Here is a 20,619-nt window from a genome sequence, read left to right as displayed (position 1 = left end):
ACAGCCGGAGGTTAGTCCGCCTTAGTGGGCGTCTGACCCTCAGCTGTAGATGAGCAGTTTAGCCAGTGCGGTACAACCGCAAACCTGGCGTCTTTAACGTGCACCACGCAGAACTGATACACACGACCGCACGCCGGTACGCTGCTCTTCCAGATCGAAACGGGCAGGGGCGGGGTGGCTTCTGCAGCGCGAGCTTTCGCTCCAAGTGCTCCGATCTGGTGTGCGCTAGACCATGCACTCGGCCACCGACCCCCCCCCCCCCCCCCCGCCTTGTGCGTCTAATTTATATACAGGTATAAGCATTTGAAAATCGACGATGGACGTCGATCGTCTCGGGGTAATGTAACGTAATAGCATTATATAAATAATAAACTTGTTGAAGGACTGAACAACTCAATTTTTCAATTCTGGGATTGTAATATGGCGATAGCCTATTTTACTTACTGTTGATGAAGAGCAATATGAGGCGATGAGGTCATGATTAAATGATGAGGCTCTATAGGGACGACGACATTAGTGGGTGTCGAACCACAACGTACAGTGCCAGACTTGTTTCAAGTATCGTGTACCCAAAGACTTTCTTCACCCGCAACAGAATATGGTTGAGTCAATGAGGATGCTGCTTTACAACTGCACTGTGCAGAAGTGCGGCTTATTCGTTAAAAGGAGGGACGAATTTCTAGAATTCCCTGATTGACTACTTGGAACAAAGGGCCTCGTTGACGTAAAGTGTCCCCGTTCCAAAAGATTCTTGAAGCATACTTAAACCGCAAAGGAGTATGAGGCGAAAAATAAGAAAATGGAGCCTGGTGCGAGAGATACGAATCACCACCATAGCTTCTACTATGAAATACAAGGGCAGTTACACAATACACAAAGAGAGTTTTGTGATTTAGTTATATTTACACTCAAGGGCATTGATTTACAACGTATTCAGAGAGATGACACCATCTGGTCAACCAGCATAGAGCCTTTTCTACTCAAGTTTTACATGGAAGGCCCGACTTCCGATGAAATTCCTTACGTAGACGAGTTGTCCGACCGAATAAACTGCAATTACTCCCGATCTGGGAATCTCTCGATCTTCGTTCGTAAGCCATGGTATCATGAGATCAAGGGGTGTGGCTCTTCGTCCGCTGAATATTGCTTCGGCGGGCGTTTTTACCGTGTAAGATGAGACCGTCGCTTGCTGCTGGAACAACAACCTGGCGATTCTTCACTGAACTGCTTATTCCGTGAGCTTCAAAAGGGCTTTTTTTTTTTTTATTTCGCACATTATCCGTTCTTCATGCCCGTTAGTTGCAGGATGGCATGGTGCACTAATGTGATGCCTGATGCCGTTTTTTTTCTTTTTTTGTCTTCAAAAATTTGTTTATTTTCTTTGAAGCAAGATTTGGCGCGTTATCAGAGAAAAGTATTTTCGTTATTGCAAAAGTAGGTAAAAGAGACCATAGAACGTCAATGACGTCTTTGGACGTCGTGGCAGGCATCGTTTAAACTTCCAACCACATAGAGTACGCATCGTCCATGACTCCGCAGATGCGGATACGTTTCGCCGCCCACCGACTGAATAGTGGATCGTTTTCAGTTACTGTTCATGATGGCGTTGGACTCAAAGAAGACTTCGAGTCTTTCCAGACAGTTAGCCCAGGTGCCAGGACTTTTGTCGAAAGCGGTAAGTGTTCGAAACGTCGACAACGTCGGTAGCCACGTGTTGTGCTTGGCACTGGACACTTCCCATTCGCTGAGAAGAAACTTGCATGTTCGTTTGCCACGAGTCGTCCGATATCAGGCCATCACCCCAACACCATCTCCCGACAAAAACGCATGTCCATAGTTAGCAATCACGTGAACTTATAAATTCCCAAACGCTCATAACTTGCCGTCGCTGAACGCCGTTCATTCATAGCGTCATCATTGCAAATAAACGTCTTCCTATTTCTTCTGATGGTTTTCATCATATTCCTCCTAAGCTGTACTTACAACATTATCTGTATCGGTACTTCAGAAAATATTGCAACGGCGTTTGTTTTCCGGGAACTATAATGTAACAACCTTTAACATCTGCCGGACCCCGTGAAACACAATATTTCGTGACGTTATTTTAGTCGTCATTAAAATGCTGAGGTAAGCACCGTAAATCGCGACTTGACGTCCGCTTCCACTGGTGTCTTGGAAGATTGGGTCTACTGAGCGTGCATTCCTGCAGAAGAAATTTTCATTGATACAATATTAACACGTCAATCAACATTTGATTCCTTCTTGGTAAGATTTGTTGCAAAAGCCCGTTACAGCCACCGAACCGCATCTCCGCATACATCCGTTTGCTGGGTCACGCCAGAGTCTGGGTCACGCTACTTGAGCTAGCTGAGCACAGCTGGCAGCGGCGCGAGCAAGGCCACGAGGGGAACGTGATGGTGCTCGAGCCATCCCACTGTGAACCAATGTTTCGGCCACCCCACGGGTGCGTGTCGCCATCTATTGGTTGAACTAAAGCCTTGTTCAAGATGGCTGCCGTGGGACCGCAGCCTTAAAGGGATACTGAACTGTGAAATCGGGTCGACGTTTTTGGTCTTAATCGCAAGAATGGCACGTCATTTAATTTTTACTGGCGCTGGTAAAGCGAAAATACCACGTAAATTTTTATAAACCGGAAAATAAGCATTTTAAGGTGCCCCTGGTGAGCGTCTCCGGAACCTCGCTTCGTGACGTCAAAGACCTCAGAGACCTCGCGCAGCTGCCTCAGGAGACGCGAAAAATCACAACTTTGTTGGTTTGCTGTCACCTGTGACCTGCCGCGTTTACCTCGAGCTCGGTGGCGTGGTTATGGCGACACGTGCGTGCGCCAAGAGCGGCAGCAGCAGCAGCAGTAGCTGCAGCGGGAGCGACGCAGTACCGTCGGATGAGGAGCGCGAGCACCTGCCAGCGAAGAGGCGTAAGGTGCTGCCTTACGCCTGCGACCCGTCCGCGACGTCGGACAGTAATGAAACTTCAACGGAGCCAGCAGCGGAGTCCTCGCCAGACGCTCTGCCTCGAAGTGACAGGCGGCGGCTACTCAACACACGCTGGTAAGAACACGCGCACATGGCGCAGCGTATGTCTTGCATAGGCCCGGGAGAGCGATTGTTTTGGGGTTGCGCGAAGTTGACTTGCAGCCTCGAAGAACCGATTGTTTTGGGGTTGCGCGAAGTTGACTTGTAGCCTCGAAGAACCGATGATAAATGGGGTTTTATATATTATGTTATCAGGTGTACTAGTGACTGACATGCTCTTGGTATCGCCGAGCGGCGGCGAGTAAGCTCCAACCTGAACTTATCGGCTCCATCGTTTGGGCTACAGAAAGATGCGCCTCCTTTTGCTAGAAACTGTCAGTGCTAAGGCAGGGGCTACCCGTGCACCTGTCCCGCGAAGGCGCGTTAGAAATTGAAGATGCATCAGCTGCGTGCGGGCTTGAACCTGCACGTAGTGCCGATACACCGTCGAAGTACTCACGTGCGCGCTGTACGTTTTTTTTTTTTTTTTTGTTGTTTTTTTTTAATTATGCACGTGTTTGCGCAATGCTGGGCCCCAGGTTGGGCACTCAGGCCTTTGTGGCATGGGCAGCACTGCTTTTTTGCGGCCCTCTATGCCTGGGTCAAAGATTCAGGAATATGAATAAAGTATTACTATATTATTATACGCAAAAATGTAGCTGCTGTATAGTGACTGCATCGTGGTTGTGGATACTCCCAAAAGGCGTCTGAGGCTTGAGCAGTGTTTGGGTGACACAATTGGATTGAGAAAAGAAAGAGGCAAAGTGTGTAGCCACACCAGTGCCCACACAGCATTACAGAAATGTTGACATATGCACTAATTCATGTTTCTACCTTTGGGAAACAGGTGCTGCTGCGAATCCCGGTGTGGCACCATGTCCACACCAGTGGAAAGTGTGTGCTGCAAGGAGCAGTGCAAGGTCAAAGAGAAGGCTGGGAGCCTTCCCTGCATCACGGCACACAGGCTCTTCGAGCTGTACTGCCTGGACAGGGATATCCTGGACCTAGAGTACAGGAAGCTGAGAGTCTGCCGGCCTCTCAGCACAAGAAACATAAAGGAGATAAATGCGTACGTACAGTGAAACTAAATTACTATACTTTTTTACTATCATGTGCACCGCTTTGTAAATAAAGGGAGGATGCAAAGCGAGATTTGCATTAGATGAACCAGAAAAGGCAGTGCCTCAATGTTGGCAATTGAAGTTTCCGACACAGGCAGGTTTTTATTGGTGGCCTGAAAAACATACTCAAAATTTAGAAGCAAACCATTCATTACATGCTTGCTCGCTCGAATATGCATGTTTTAATGAAACTACAGCTTGTGGCGTCTTGCTGCTGGCCATCGAACTAAAAACAATGAATGCCTTCTAGTTCCAAGTGGATACCTGGCAGTGTAACTAAATAACTTTATTATGTTATCATTGCAGTAAGTACAGGTACACGGCATACTGCCAATTTGTTTGGTGGATACACGGAAGGCTCGGAAAGGAGAACCGGGTCACCTTGCCCAGCTGCGTGGTGACCAGGGTCCGCAAAGAGTTCCCCGCCCCGAACCCTGCAGACTACACGGGCTTCAAGCAGTCAAAGTGCTGAGTAAGTTTGCATGCTATCTACCTTCAAACCTCCTAAATATGTATCTTTTCCTACCAAGCACTTGGGAGCAACAGCTTGCACGAGCAGTACATAATTAATGTTAGAATGAAGAGATCAATATTTGACATATAAGAAACTCACTGTTTATTGCAAACTAACCAATTTTTTACTTTACAAACAATGTGTAACAACGATCACAGACTGGAGACGAGGAAATGGGCCAGAGACGTTTTGAAAAGGAGCTCATGGCAAGGAGCTAGTGGCCTGGGAGCGCATGGCCCAGGGCTTGTGCTCGGAACACATGAGATTGACACGTCAGATCGAACTGCTTTGTTGCTTGTGCATAGTGTAAATAAATGTTTGCATCAACGTAACCAACAATGACCACCAGAAGTTCATGCATTTTGTGCGGAAACCCGCTACGTAACGATTCGACGAAGGGAATCTGGTAGACCGAAGCAATACCTATCGAACGACAGAAGCAACGTTCCATCGAGACAAGACTGAAAGATCATGGACATCCTCAAGAAGAAACGGAAGACTCTGCAAACACAAGTAACTAAACTCCTCAGCGAGGCAAAAGAATTATTTCAGCTGACTCCAGCAGTCATCGATGACCTAGAGATTTTGATTGAGTGCATAAGCCTCTCTCGGGATCAACTCGGCCACGTAGATGCCGCGATCGAGCCTTTGATTACCGAAAGAGACGTGAAAATGGAGTTCACGCAAATCATAGATTATACTGACAAGATTGTCACATGCCTCACGAAGCTCAGAAAGAAGGCGAAGGGCGTGGAGAACAGCGAACGAGCAAGTGGTCCCTCGAACGATTGGAGAGCAACAGCCGTAGAAAGTCAAGCTTCCAAAATTAGAATTTATCAAGTTCAACGGCAACCGGAAGAATTGGCAAGCATTCTGGGAGTGAAACCACAATCCACGAGAATCCGGAACTGACTCCATCGAAAAAGTTCAATTACCTGAGATCAGCGCTTACCGGAGATGGATCAGCTGCCATCCGAAACTACAGCCCACCGCTCAATGCTATGCGGACGCGATCGACCTTCAACAGCAGCGGTTCGGCAAGCAAGAGACTCTGGTACACAACCACATGGAAAGTCTGATGGACATCCAGAAGGTACCACTACAGGGCAATGCCCGAACCCTGCGTCGTTTGTACGACAGCCTTCAGGCGCACATCTGGGGACTTGGAGCACTGGGTGTGGGCGAGGAATCCTACTGCGCCATGCTCTACTCGCTCCTACTGCGAGCACTACCGAAGGACATGTCCCTGGATTACAACCGGAAGATGTCGTTGGAGGACACCAAGAACGCCACCGCAGTGACGGGCACCAGTCCCGAGTCTCCAACAGAGAATGTTCATCTAAGAGCTCTACAGACTCTACTCAAATTTATTCGAGTTGAAGTCGAGAGCTGGGAAAGGACGTCAGAGGAACAAGAGGACGACTTTGGCGATAGCCTGCAATTCGTTTCCCTAAACAAGAACTGCCTAAGAAACTTTCAAACTACACAAACCTTCAAAACTCTACCGCAGCGGCCTTGTATGGCAAGACTGAAGGCTTAGAGTGTTAGTTCTGCAAATCCGAAGAACACGCCACACCTGACTGCAACGCCAATATTGAGCTCACTGAGAAAAAAAAACAAAGATTACAGGCTGGCAACAGATGCTTTCGTTGCACAAAAGCAAACCACACGGCGAGAATGTGCCGAAGCACGCCGTGTTGCACCAGGTGTCAAGGATGGCATGCGCCTACTATGTGTGACCCGGATTACGTACTGGAACGACTTTTCGCGGTGAATAAAACAGAAAGCGAAGATAAAACACCGGTCAGTCTTCAGATCAATGGAAAGAACTGCAAGCCAGCAGTGTTCTTGCAGACGGTGACCGCATGGGCCGAGAACAAAAACAAAAGAAGACTATCCCGAATTCTTTTTGACAGCAGCAGTCAACGTTCCTTCATTACGGAGGAGCTGTCCCAGAGACTCGGTTGCAAACAACTCGGGATGGAGATCCTCACGTTCGGCGTGTTCAGAGGCGAAAGCACCGAACGTATGTTTCGCAGGGTGCAGCTTACTTTGCGGGACCAACGGTACTACAAAAAATATGAAATCGACATGCTAGAAACACCTACCATCTGCGAACAAAATCTCCCGAGCCCAGATTAATCCATCGTCGCGACATTAAAGGAGCTCGGTTGCTTAGTAGGAGATGCCATGACCGGACTGGAACATCGGGGCATCGATATCCTGCTTGGCCCGGATCACTACTGGGAGTACATCATTGGAAAGATTCACCGACAGAGGAAGCTTGACTGCAGTGCAGCCCGTATTCGGATAGGCGGTTCAGGGACGAAAAGGGTCAAGCTCCCTGGTTATTAGTTGCTCCAGGGTGGTCATGCGGAGAACGGCGGTCCAAGAGCCCGAACCCATGCCAAGCCTCAAGCAATTCTGGGAACTTCAGAGGATGGGTGTCATCGACGCATCGGTGGACGATCCTTCGGACAACGATGTCATGCGAGACTCCGAAACTATGATCGCCAAGACCAATGGGAGGTGCGAAGTCGGCCTTCCATAGAGGGCAGACATCAGGTTGGCAAATGACAAGGTTGCTGGAATGCCACAAAAGAACTGCAATGTGTGACATGGCACCACCTGCCGGGAAAGGAGAACCCCGCCGACCTCATGTCACGAGGTCTGACCACCTTGGATTGGTCTCCACTCCACTCTGTTGTTCGGGGACCAGTTGGTTGCCGCTGCCAGCTAAAGAATGGCCCAAGGAGAAGCGCGAGGAGCCACCTCGATATAAACTCGAGGAGAGGGGACCGAGAGCTGACATATTGGACATTTCAACACCATCTGCAACGTTGCTTGATGTCACCGCATTCAGCTCAGCTTCAAAACTCAACAGAACAAGAGTGTGGATGTTTCGATTCCTTCACAACGTTAGGTCAACGGGAAAACAATCGGGGCCTCTGACTGCAGAGGAAATCCAAGGAGCGCGGACATATTGGCTAAAAGCTAATATCGGCGTTTGCCGCCAAGCTTCGACGTGCGACCAGCAGAACCGAGACCCCATCCACTTCTCTTCGAGACTTCAGTAGTTTCATCAACCAAGAGGTAGTGCTTCGCATAAGAGGGCGACTCCGATCGAACAACATGACATACGATGAACGAAACCCTATCGTACTACTGAAAGAGCATCGATATTCCACGGTACTCGTGATCGACGCTCACAGGATGGTGTTACACGCAGGAGTAAGACACACTCCAGTCCAGCTCCGCGAGAGGTATTGGATCCTTCGGGGTACGAGAGCTGGTGAAGAAGATGCTGCGCTGTGTGTAACGTGCCAGCGATTTAGTGCTATTCCGGCGAGTGCTCCAGTGCTCCAGCGGGACCTCTGCTGCGTACGAGAACGACGCAGGCTGAACCTTTCGAGGTAGTTGGTGTAGATTTTGCAGGACTGCTGTACATACAGGCAAAGGACGTCGTACATCACTCTGTTCACTTGTCCAGTGGCGCGGGTGGTCCACTTGGAGCTCGTACCAGACGTTTCAACGAGAAGTTTTCTTGTAGCTGCCCGTAAGTTTGTGTCATGGAGGGGACTTTGCCGCATCATCTACTCAAACAATGCGCTAACCTTCAAGCGAGCCTCCAGAGACCTGGCAGAACTTCGGAAGATCCTACGACACTCAGAAGTGGTGAATCACTTCGCCAATGCAACCATCGAGGGGAGTTTTATTGTTGAGCGTGCTCCTTGGTGGGGAGGATTCTACGAGCGACTGGTTTGATACGTGAAGGTGGGACTAAGAAGAGTGATCGGGAGAAAAACTATGAACGCAGCAGAAGAGTTGTCCACAGTCCTATGCGAAATTGAGGCGATGCTAAATTCTTGTCCCCCAACATTCGTTTACAATGAGCTTGACGAAGGCCAGCCGCTCACACCGACTAGCTTTTTCAGGGGAGGACGACTGACAGCACTTCCAGTGGCTGAAAGAGAAGACTTTGCGTCGTCTCCAGAGATGCTCCGAGAAATATGGAAACAAAGGAAAGCATTCTTTAACAGACTCTGGGTAACGGGAGGTCAGACTACCCGAGAGAACTTCGATCTGCCCTTGAAACAAAAGGCCAGCAATCGCCACGTCTGGAGGTGGGCGGGCTCGTCCTTCTTAAGGAACAGCTCCCACGTTTACTCCGGAAGATAGGAAGAGTTGAAAAGGTTTTCTGTGGGCGAGACGGCAGGATTTGTGCATTTATGGTGCGCCCGGACAGGGCAGTCTTCTGAAAAGACCAACTTCTCTATCCGCTAGAGATAACAAATTTAAAATGGGGTAACACCCATTCGGTGGGGAGTCTGTACCAACAATCGGAGACCTAAGACGAGAAAATGGGCCACAGACGTTTTGAAAAGGAGCTCGTGGCAAGGGGCTGGCGGCCGGGGGCTCGTGCTCGGAACAGATGCGATTGACACGTCAGATCGAACTGCTTTGCTGCTTGTGCATAGTGTAAATAAATGTTTCAAGTTCCTGCACAATGTACTGTCAGGGAAAAATGATATGCAAACAGAGGAGCGCGTGGCTTGCGGTACAGGTTGCGCTGCCTGGAAGTGAGCCTAGGGGCGAAGGTGCGTGGCCTACTCCGATATGTTTATGCTCTCCGCTTGGCGCTCCCTAAGCTTCATCAGTGCGTCTCTTAGTGCACTGAAAGCTACCACCTCTATCTTTGCTCGCTCCGAGAGAGTGCGCGCTTTAGCTGCTACAAGCAGCAAGCTTCCTTGTGCCGCATGCGCCGAGTGAGCAAAGATAGTGGTGATAGCTTTCAGTGCACTAAGAGGCGCACTGCTGAAGCTTGGGGAGTGCCGAGCGAAGGGCGTAAACTCATCGGGTAGGCCATGCACCCTCGCCCCTAGGCTCGCTTCCAGGCGGCGCAGCTTGTACCGCAAGCCACGCGTTCTTCTGTTCGCATTTGATTTTTCCCCGACAGTACATGTTCCTTCAGCTTCAGCTTAGCAGTTGAACCGGGAACGGTGGTTAGAGATGAGCAGGTCCTTGTTGGGGCGTTCATATCCACTGGACAGAGTTGGGGGAGCCTCGACACAGTTGGCCTTTCGTGCAGCTCGGTACGACGGGTAGTGGCAATTGAGGGCGAGGGTTTCCTTCATGAGCTCTTGTACATAGGCTGAAATTAAGACTAGATGTTAGAAGCTGGTAGTTGTACTCGTTTTGACATCTTACCGTATGTGCAGGGCCCTTTCATGGGAGATGCAATTGGCCTCTTTGTTTGTTTAGGCCGCTTGACCAGGAACCTTTTTTTGCCTTCCTTAGTAGTCGCCTGTGGCCTGTCGCTGTTTTCGTTGAAATGCAGCGCTGCCACAAAGACTCTGAAAAGTTAAGACTTTAGCGGGCACATGCAAACAATTGGTTAGCTTGCATACCTTGCCTGCATGCTCTCGTAACCGAAGTGTGTCGACTTTGGTGCGAACTGGTTCACAGTGCTGTGAAAGCACTCAGTTGCGTAGGTTTGCGCTGAGGTTGAGAGCTGCGGGATGTCCTTCAGCAGTGGCTTTGACAGCACGATGCTCTTTAGCTTGTCGTGTGCCTGAAGTCCTGGATAAAGTAGGACACTTGTATTACAGACTGTGTGGTTTCAAATCTGCTATTACAACAATAACACTAAGGCTCATAAGAAAAAGTAGTAGTTTTGTGTAATTAAATTAAAAATATATGATATCCAGAGGTTAATAAAAGGGTTGATGAGAACAGATTAAATTCGGTAAGTTTAATAGGCTGCTACCAGTCCTGCTTACTGCCCGTGTTTATGATGCCTAGATTTTTTTATCGAATAGACCAAGCGATGCCGATTTTAATTTTGCAAAGGCATGATGCACCAAATCGTCATGCTTGGTTGACTCGTGTGCCCGAACATGTAAGTACAGGTCCCAGCGGTCCGTATAAACACCGCGCGGTAACGATGCACGCGGAAGAAAGCTGAAGCTACCACCTATCGGCTCACTCCCCTCTACCAGCAGTCATAGGTTCTTCCCTGGCTGCCACACGGACTAACCAGTATAGAGAGCCAGTAAACTTTCCACATTCATAATCAGACACCTTGAAACTAAGAACCAGTACAACAACTTGGTTGAAATTGTTAAAGAATTCAACCTGAGGCCAATTCAAAAGTTTTATGTGTGAGCAAATTGCGGTTCCACTAGAAAAGGCACACCAGGGCCCGTTTGCTTGAAGCGCTAACTATGGCTACAAGTTGACTGCAGTACCTAGGCGAGGGATTTTGAAATCACGCGACTGGCTCGGTAGAGATGCGGGGAAACATGGCAGTGCCCCGGTGAGTTAGCGCTGCTCGCTTTGGAACTAATATGTCGTTGTAGCTGCAGTATCGGGTGCGTTAATCAGCAACGAATGGTGCAGGAGCCTTCACCTTGCCACATTTTTTAGTCTCTCCATTCTGGCCATTTCTAAGCCTAAATGAATGCGATAATTGTCAGCATGGCAACGTCTTAGGAAAACGGATTGCCTTGACTGAATCGGCCGGGTATTCATACCACACAAAAGCAGACAGCGTCGCAGCAGACCTTTTTCTAAATACCCAAGCATTGAGGAGAACGCTGAAAGTGTAATTCTATGGTCCACGAGCGCTGGTCTTCCTCTTATAAACGATTCAAAGTAAATAATCATAAGGCTTTGACAAGCATGCGTGCAAGGCAAAATTTGTTTTGTGGGCAGACCAGCATGTCTGCCCACATCTCATTGCGCAATGTGTGGCACTGCTATCGGCCGGACCTGTTTGTTTGCAAACATGAGTTGGTGTATACTTCACAGCATCACTTGGTATGAAACACTAACATGTCAACACTGTTAATATGCTGTGGTCTACTTGCCCTCAGGAAGCCACTTTTTCTTCCCCAGGTCTCCGTGCTGGCACCTTGGATACAGGGGGTCGGCATGTTCGTGCAAGTCAGCCACGTGTCCCACCAGGGAAGTCCACTTAGGAAGGATCTCCTCTGGCGCTCCATCGCTGGATTCCGCACACCAATAGAGGTGCTTGACAGTTGCCTGCACCCAGTCTTGGAGTCCCACAAGGGATTTGAGTTTCCCAGCTGAGACCATGCGTTTCTTGATGCCTGAAAAATGAAGCATTGTATTCCTTCTGCTAAGCACCAAGCTTACATTGCCAGAAACAACAGCTTGACAAAATAAAGAGTTCATAATTATGAACACCAAAAACAAGAAAAACCCAATCCTGCCCCATTTTCTCAAGTATAAAAAAAAACATGGCGATACCTCACTCTAGGACACTTTACTTTTTAGACGCTTTCGTCGAGTGTAAAGTTTGTGCCTGCTGTCTTCGATGCTGCGCAAATAGTTAAGGGACGGAAGAAACATCAAAACCCAAGCAGTTTGGGCTCCAAGTCGGCATGCGCATGGCCTGGTGAGCGAGATCGTTCCCAACCGCTCTGGGGACGCCACCTCGCCCAACCTTGCCAACCGCGACCGGACCCTGAGGCCGAAAGGCTCTGGCACAGCCAGGAACGGCACCGAGGTTGGAGCTCCTCTTTCTGCCTAGCATGCAGTGCTCAGAGCTATCGGCGTCTGTCCTTGCACTGAAGGCTCTAGGGACTCCTTCGGACACGAAGGTCCTATTTCGCGAGGCCTGGACAAGGGCCGCTTTACCGAGCAGATTTGCTATATGTCGCTCACATAGTTTGACAATAAAAGCTTGCGGTTCTTCTCTGGAGAAAATATTGCGGGCGACCACACGGACTGCTCTCCGCCGCCGCCGAGGGTGGCTGCCGCCATGTTCTCAGCTGTTCGCTTGCTCCCAGAGCGGGTGCCTTCCCATAATCCTCCCCGATCCAAATTGCGATGCAACCTCCATTTACATGTTTTGAATAAATGTGCATTCGCCATCTCAATCCACCTCTGTCTAGCGACTTGAATGCGATGCGCTCTCCTACTGTATTGTTTGTTTACATCACCGCATTGAATGCGACAACTGGATTCGATGCGACTAAGCCGCATTCATGTAAACACGGCTTATGTTTCAGCTTATATTGTACTGCAGCGAAAACTAGAAGCGCAAGCTCATGGCCTTGGCAGCTGCTCCTGCTGCACGAGAGCTTGTGCCGCCGAGCAGTTGCCATACAGCAAGGAGCTCCCGCTTGTAGCCTTTCCTGCAGTACAACATACGCAGAAACAAAGTATAGTGACAGGCAAGGGTAGGAGTGTTCTGCAATTAAATGTTTTTTTTGTTTTTGCATAACCTGGAACCCCGATTACTTATGGCTCACCTTTTGCAACGTGCCAGCAGTCGAACATGTGCCGAATCTGGGGGTACCACTTGGCAAGGAATGACTTGATCATGGAGTGGCGATCAGTGATGATTCCTCCCACAGTCAATCCATTGGCTTCACAAATCAGTAGAGTCCTTTTCAGGCCCTCGAGCTCCATTGCCCAGCTGCCCTTCGTTTCGTTGGACTGAAGTGACAAATAAAACATTGCATTATCACACCGAACATGAAGTATCCAGAACGAAGTCAACTAGAGCTATTGAATGAGACAACCCATGTCTGAAACAAGTTGTTTTCGCCATTCATTTTCAATTAATTACAGAAAGGTTTCATTCCAGAAGAACAGAAGCATCAGAACATTTATAGCAGGGGAAATTTACCTGCACTGTTTCCACATGGAGAACCTTCTTCGTTGACACGTCGACGACGGTGTACGTTCCATATTTTGCTGAGTGCCCGGGGGAGTCTGACCGCCCATCACCAGCGAGGACCAGTTCTCGTCCACTTGCTTGCTCGAAGAGCTCGTTTTGTTTCCTGTTCCACACCTGGAAGTTTATTTTTAAAGACTTTTGTAAACAAACATAAATCCTGAACATGCTTTTCATTTCACCTATAAGTATACTGCAAGCTTCTTTTCTTTATGTGAACGTCCATGGAAGTTCAGCATTTAAGTTTGAATCCCAGTAAATGCGATCAAAGCATTGACAAATTGTAATTCGTCTTTCTTTCTTTTCAAAATGAGGGGATGAAATGCTCCGAGTCGTGAGTATAAATATTGAAGGCACATACGCACTACTAGGTAGATTGGCAAAACACTTTTTTACTTTCTATTATCTATGCAAGGGCTAGTTGATGAATAGCTTTTGACATTTTCCGTATTGAAACTCAAGAAGCATAGTTTTGCACTTATTTAGGTCGCATACACCCCTGCCTGTTCAGGTCTTGTTCCCCTCGTAGCAATCAACAAGGACAGTTTGGCTGCCGAGGAGCCGCCTTCTCAAGAGCGGGCTCGTTTTTTTAACCTTGAAGAAATGCCACCCCGTATAAAAAATAGAGTACTCGCCGATTAATCTTTACGATCGGCCTGGGAAACATTTATTTTTGATTCTTTTACTTATTCCCCAAATCAAAATCTGCCCTTTACACTGTACACTTATCCAGTAGGTGCAATCAGTCACGAAGCAGGAGAATAAGAACTAATTAAAAACGTTGCCTCCACGTTTAGAAACACATAGGGCGACAATTCACCCACATGGAATGCGGCGAGTCTTCGAGCTTGAAGTATGTGCCATGAACCCTGTATATACTTGCTTTGCCCACACAGTTGGTACCTTTCCACCCCAGGAGTGTGGTAAACATAGGTGCAGAGGAACAGAGGACATCTCAGCTCTCCCTATTTACAATATTTTCCAGCACATAAGTTGTTTCTTTCCTCAAATTCCTGTCACTGCATCTTACACAGAGGTGTGACTTACACCGCTTTTTTTGCAAGTATAAGCCATAGCTGTGCAAGGCCGTATCAAAGTCACAACAAAGGAGAATCGGCAGAGCCTGTAGTTTGTATGGCATCGCACAGACCTAGATCCATTAGATGTAGCCTCGGGTGCTGCAGTGTATTGAATCGTACAGACCTAGATCCATTAGATGTGGCCTTCGGGTCGGCGGATCAGCTTTTCCTTACAATTGGAACCTTGGCAATATGCCGGCTTCCAGCAGAGCTTACAGCCGGCCATATCAGAACAAATTTCCCACGGTAGTTCGCAAGAACATTGAAGCTGGCTCTTACTTGTGCTTATATTACAATATACATATGACAGCTTATCAATGCAGTTTTGCCTTGCGGCCCGTATAAAGATGTGCCACCTATAGACGTTTGCAAGTACGGCCTCGGGGCGCCGCCACCTTGCCCAGTTGGAGTGCACTTGGGTGCATTAAATTCGATTACGATGCCTCACTAAGGTGTCGTAATCAGACTATGGCCGCGCCCAAGCACAACCCAACTCGGCAAGATGGAGGCACCCTGAAGACGCACTTGCAAACATGTATATATCAAGCTTTTTGTAAAAACAGCCGTTTATAGGAGTGTGTGACTTGTAGACAGAAACATATGGTGCTTCCTACGCATGTACTACACCATTCAGGATCCCATAGGAGTGCTGAGCCTGAAATATTGGCACCTAAAATAAACCTCTCACAGGAAAGGAAAAGCTTGAAAACGTGCCATACCTGTCTGATCGCTGGTAGAAGGAAGGCACCCTGAATCTTAAAGTATGTCTCGTACGATAAACAGGGCACGCCCATCTGGTGGAGGAGCCTTAGCACTTTTCTGACAATGCTCCCAGAGAAGAGCGTTGCTGCAGCTAGGAGCACATCGCCCAGGGCCCTCCTATTCACTGATGGTTGGCTGGTCCAGGTGTGTTGGTGGCCATTGTTGCACATTCTGTGCACCCGGAGACATGTCCCTCTGATCTTCTTCTCTGTGATGCGGCACAGTGCAGTGCACTCGGGACAATTACCTAGTAGCTCGTCCAAACAAGACTCGAAAACAATAAACTTTCGTTCCGAGACGTAGTCGATGCTTTTGCTGCTCTCATGCTGACTGAGTGCGCTGTCAGATGCAGTGTTCTGCTGTGCATCCCTGGAATAAAAAAAGAAAAAAAAAAGCAACCTCTTACACACCCTCTCATACTCGTCACTAAAGATGACATATATCCGACTGATACCAACCTCAGAAAGCCGGTGTCGGACATCATCATGAGGAAGCTAGCGTCAGAGGGGAGGTATAGGCTGTCTGCTTCCACGTGTGGCTCTGGCAGCTCCGTGGGACACTCTTCAACAGACTCTTCCTGGCCTGCACTGGGCAGCTCATTGTTTATTGTTGGCAGCTGTGGTGGGTCCGGTGGTGGAGCTGGTTGTCTGCGCACTGGCGGCTGCGGCGACAGAGTCAGCCCTTCAGGCAACATCCAATCCAATGGAGCCTGGGGGACATGATTTGGTGAGGAGCATCGTGGTGTCACGAGGACAGGATTCGTTTGGGACTTTCGTGATGAAGTCTTCAAGGTGACTTGTATGCCTGTGCCATCATAACGTGTTACAACGATCTGAACAATGCTGCCTTCTGTGAAATTTCTTCTTGCAGATACATACCTCGATTTCTGTAGATGCCCGAGGTCTGCGTAGCAGCGTTCCGAAGGTCAGGTTGAGCCTGTTTGGCATTACTGATGGAGGGGGCTGTTCACAGCAGAGGAAATAAAGTGTCTTTCAAAACAAAATCATCCTTGGCTCATGTAATCAGCAATAGGCTAGATTACCCTAATTTGGCAGAATTCAGTACTAAAATATGTCAGCCGAGTAGTTTCAATTGGCGCACATACCTGAGCTCGAACAAGGTTCTTCGATGCCAGCATTTGCATCATGCATTGGTTCATGTCCAGAGTCAGGACCTTGCTCAGTGTCGTCACCAGAAGGGGTTGACGATGTGCTGACTTCTTCAGCGATGAGTGTGGCCTTTGCTTGTGCCGGTGCCTCCAGCAATTCAGCAATTATCTATAAATGATAGGCATAAAAACTTACAACATGCAAACAAACACACTGTCAATATGCTGCTAACACCCAGGTTCTGCTCAAATGAGGGTGACTGGCCCAAGCCCTTATCTTCATTAGGCTCATGTCACTCTGTGTACCCTCCTCATCTTGACTTTGCTTGAACTGGTAAGCAAATCACACCGTCAAGTGCAGAGTCATGAACACTAAGATGAAACGGTCGAATGACGACCGAGGTTAATTAGTGGCCTTGCCTCGAGTCGAGAAATTGAACAACACTTGTAATAACCTCTTGATTGGGGTGCAATTGTCATAAATGGCCAGCTGGTGTTCTTAGTGAACTTTATAAATAAACACCACATTCCGCGAGATTAAGACAGAGTAACTCAGCAAAAGATTTCGCAGTGTTTATTTTTGTTCTAAATTGGCACGCATTTAGCAGCATCTATTTTTGGCACTAGAATTGATTTTTGCTGCAATTTAATTCCATACACCACCAGGTTTTTAGGCATTCTCGGCACTTGTCGACGTGAAGCATTACTGCGAGCATGTATTCAATGTATGGGAAGAACATAGACGAAACAAGATCTTATAAACCGCCACACTGTTTACAAAAAAGCCTGCATTTTCCCACACCAGGTGTGGGGACTGTGCGAACGCAGAAACCGAATTCACGTGAAGTGAAGCCTCTGCGCCTGCGCAGTGCCGTCAAGAGTGCCACCGCAGCTGCGTGACGTCAGGGCCGCGTGTTGGTCTATAACTAAGATATCGTCATAGTAATCAGAAATATAAACAAGGGGTGGAAATATGTACCATAACAAGGTTCTCATTAAAAAAAACTGCAGCGCTCTTTTTCATTTATTTTCCGCAGTTGAGAGAAACTGCCTTCCAGGTTAACACTGAACAGATGAAGCGACAGCAGCTTGACCACCTCATCAGGGAGAGCAGACCAGAGAGGAAAATGAGTTTTCCAAAACAGAATGATGTATACAGGCACACTTTTCTAAATGGCGTGGCACTCATACTGTGAGTACCCTATTCCGAAATTCAACAGCATCTCCTTATGCGCCACAATGAAGAATAGCACATGCTCAAGATGCCGCGGAGTTTGCACATCCTGCTCAAGCTCGGAATATACCCGCTGCAAACCAAAAGGAAGTACGTAGATCATCAATTAACCACATTCTCCCAGGAATGGTTCAGCTCGGTCCTATGTGCCATTTTCAGGTAGCCCAAATCAAAATTCGATATTTATTGGTTTATGCCAAATTTCTCAAATTAAAATTAGCTGGCATTTATCAGTAGTAATAAAGATAAATACCAGCCTTCACAACTGAGCCAAAGGTGCCGGCGCAAGCTCGTAGCTTCAAAGCAAGTTTCTAGCAAATGAGCCCGAAAACCGAGTGCCATCGCCGCAGCTACTATACTCCGTTTCACCTTATGTTGTACCGCAACGAAGGCAAGAATCGCGAGCTCACAGCGTAGGCAGCTGCCTACGCTGTGAGCTCGCAGGAAAGGCTACAAGCTCGAGCTTGTAGCCTTTCCTGCGGTACATCATAAGGTGAAACAGAGTATAGCTGCAGTCTCGCCATGTACACGATACCGACAGTGGAGCACCTGCGATTGGCGGCAACCTTTCGTCCGGCTAAGGGCACGATAGCGAACACGGATATAGTACACACTTACCTTGCGCGACGCTGCTAGCGAAAACGCGATCTCGGCGTTTCTCCGCGCTCGTCCTCAAAGGCGAGTTAGCAGGCTTGCGCTAACAGCGTCGCGCAATGTACTACGCTAATCTCACGACCACTCGCATTCGTGCTTTCCTCTCAGAAACAAGCAGAAAAATATTTTAGTAACTGCGCTCACCTCTTTCCGTCGCCGTTTTTCCACGGCGCCGCTGTGCCGCTCTCGCTTGCGTTTTCGCGTGAAGAGCGATGGCACCACGTCAGGCTTCAAATAGGCCTGTTTTACAGGCAAGCCCAGACTTTGCAGTAACTTCGGGCTCGTCTTGTAGTCCTCGTCTTCGAAGTGCTCCGTGCAAAGACAATCGCCTTTGGCGGGCTTCCATGTTGGCTGGGAAGGACGGGCCGCGCGAATCCACAGCTTCCGCAACGTGGGCTCACTCGGAAACTTGTGCGCAGGCCTGCCGCTGTAACATACGCTGTTCGAGCAGTCTTGTGCAGCGCAGTACCGCGGCATAATTATTGAAGAAACTGGATCAGAATGAGGAACACTCGGCGCGGTTCTCCATTAGGACTGCAGCGGGACAACCGAGTCTGCCAAGGAGCGAGAGGTCTGTGACGTCAGTTCCGCTAGGGCTCCTCCGCGGTGGCGTCAATCGCACCGGCGGCTTCCGGCCGACGGATTGCCCGAACGCGGCTCTTCAATCAAAGAAATATAATAATCCGATCACCATCCCTTGGTATGGTCTTGATTTTTAGGTATAGTAACGTCCCGGGCAGCTCGTCCGGGGCTTATTTTGAAAAGTTCAGATATCGGTTCAGTATCCCTTTAAGGACAAATTACACTTCGCCGGCCGTTTCATCCCTTAGCGAAAAGTAATACGTTTGAAATATACCACATTCGAATTTGAGTGTATTTGAAATACAGTTCATAATTGTAAGTACACGAAAAATAGACCGAAAATATAAACTTCTTTTTTTTTTTACTTAGTAATAAAATATACTTCTAAAAATCATTTTAAAATACCTTTACTTAAACTACACTTGAAGTTCCCTTCATGCGTTCTGAAATATGTAAATACTAAATAAATAGGAACAAAATACCTTTCACATATATTTCTTAAAATATTTATTTAATTCATGCGAAATATACTCCAACCCTAAAAAAATGGAGCAATCAAAAATACGTTCAGAATACTCTTAAAATACTTGAAAATCGTAAATACTGTTGTGTTATACTCTAAGTACCTTTTGACTGCAATACTTTGGTAATTTGACTTAACCTACCAAAATATTGAAAAGCTCCCCTTCTAGAAGTTCACTTCAAGCAGATATGGAGTACACTGAAGCGCCTAAATACAACATTTGATTAGTTTGTCAACTGAATTGCGCAGCATCGCACTGATAAATCAGCCCAGTTTATGTTATTGTTTCCTTTTTTCTATCAAGAACACACCTGATCAGTTCCTTGTACACCAATCACAAACGGGGTTTTGGAACTACAACCACAACATTTGCTGATGCTGGAAAGCTTCAGCAGGTGCTGTGAACAGGTACGTTTGGCGTGGTTTTGTTAGCACAATGTTAGTTCGCTGAACGTGCACCATTGTACGTGATGTGAATAGTGACTTTAATATAGTGACATTAACCACTATATTAAATAGTCTACTACTAAAAAGGAAAAGCAAAATAACTACTGTAAAATACATATTTTTCGCGGGCTCAATATTTCGCGATTTAGGTCAAAGTTGGAGTTTTGGAATAATTCGCAAATTCTAATTTTCGCGACGCGCTGGGATCGCAATATAGATTTTAATGTCTTTACATTTTGCCGGAATTGTTCACGGGACCTATTTTTCGGAATTGTAGGCGATTCGCGAACTTTGCGAGAATTAGGTCCTCACGAAAATAAAGTCGTTTACAGTATTTTAAAATAAAGAAACTGCCTTGATTCGCTTCGTTCTGAGTGGTGCTACGCAGAGAAGCAATAACATGTATTTTATGAGCCGTTTGTGTGGATATTGTTTTAGGGACTGCGCCGAATTGTTATTTGTTTTAACAACGCTTTTTAGTAAGAGATATCGTCCACGAACTTCAAAACACTGTTTCCCCTTTGACAGACTCCCGAGGAGAAAATCGAATACTTGGAACCTTAATAAGCGCAGAGGTGGTCACCGAAAAAATGATTACCTTCAATATGTAGGCTATATAAGGCTCTAGAGCAGTCGACGGGACTGTGAATGAGCTGTTCAGTGCGTCATGGTGTTTGTGTTCGTTTCTAATGTAGCTTTGTGAGATGTATTTAGTAGTGCCTTCAAATACTACAGGGACACCATTTGCTGACAAAATCGAAAATAAAAAAAAATTGTGTAACCGGTTTTTAATGCACAAATGGCATCTTGAGTGTAAAGGGATAATATTTTCGGTATATCTAAAATATTTTTTGAT

General features: G+C 47.4%; 2 protein-coding genes across 2 annotated transcripts; one reads left to right on the top strand and one right to left on the bottom strand.

The window, feature by feature from the left end:
- Positions 1–3,039: 3,039 nt before the first annotated feature.
- On the top strand, positions 3,040–11,659 carry LOC120837995 (P2X purinoceptor 7-like). Its single transcript, XM_040207707.2, has 4 exons — positions 3,040–3,068; positions 3,880–4,101; positions 4,460–4,625; positions 11,565–11,659. The coding sequence occupies exons 2-3, from the start codon at positions 3,908–3,910 to the stop codon at positions 4,623–4,625; spliced, it is 360 nt and encodes a 119-aa protein (XP_040063641.1). The 5' UTR covers positions 3,040–3,068; positions 3,880–3,907; the 3' UTR covers positions 11,565–11,659.
- On the bottom strand, positions 9,607–18,809 carry LOC115329373. The gene is made up of 11 exons (XM_040207706.3): positions 18,356–18,809; positions 16,321–16,492; positions 16,094–16,177; positions 15,674–16,019; positions 15,173–15,584; positions 13,327–13,491; positions 12,947–13,133; positions 11,537–11,779; positions 10,076–10,247; positions 9,876–10,021; positions 9,607–9,819 (listed from the first exon to the last, which is right to left on the bottom strand). Exons 1-11 carry the CDS (start codon positions 18,686–18,688, stop codon positions 9,647–9,649), a joined length of 2,433 nt encoding a protein of 810 aa, XP_040063640.1. The 5' UTR covers positions 18,689–18,809; the 3' UTR covers positions 9,607–9,646.
- Between the last annotated feature and the right edge of the window lie 1,810 nt (positions 18,810–20,619).

The sequence above is a fragment of the Ixodes scapularis genome, unplaced genomic scaffold (assembly GCF_016920785.2).
Source record: "Ixodes scapularis isolate PalLabHiFi unplaced genomic scaffold, ASM1692078v2 PGA_scaffold12__126_contigs__length_90152505, whole genome shotgun sequence".
Lineage (NCBI taxonomy): Eukaryota > Metazoa > Arthropoda > Arachnida > Ixodida > Ixodidae > Ixodes > Ixodes scapularis.
Note: the sequence above shows the minus strand (reverse complement) of the source record. Positions and strands in the feature narration are given on the sequence as shown.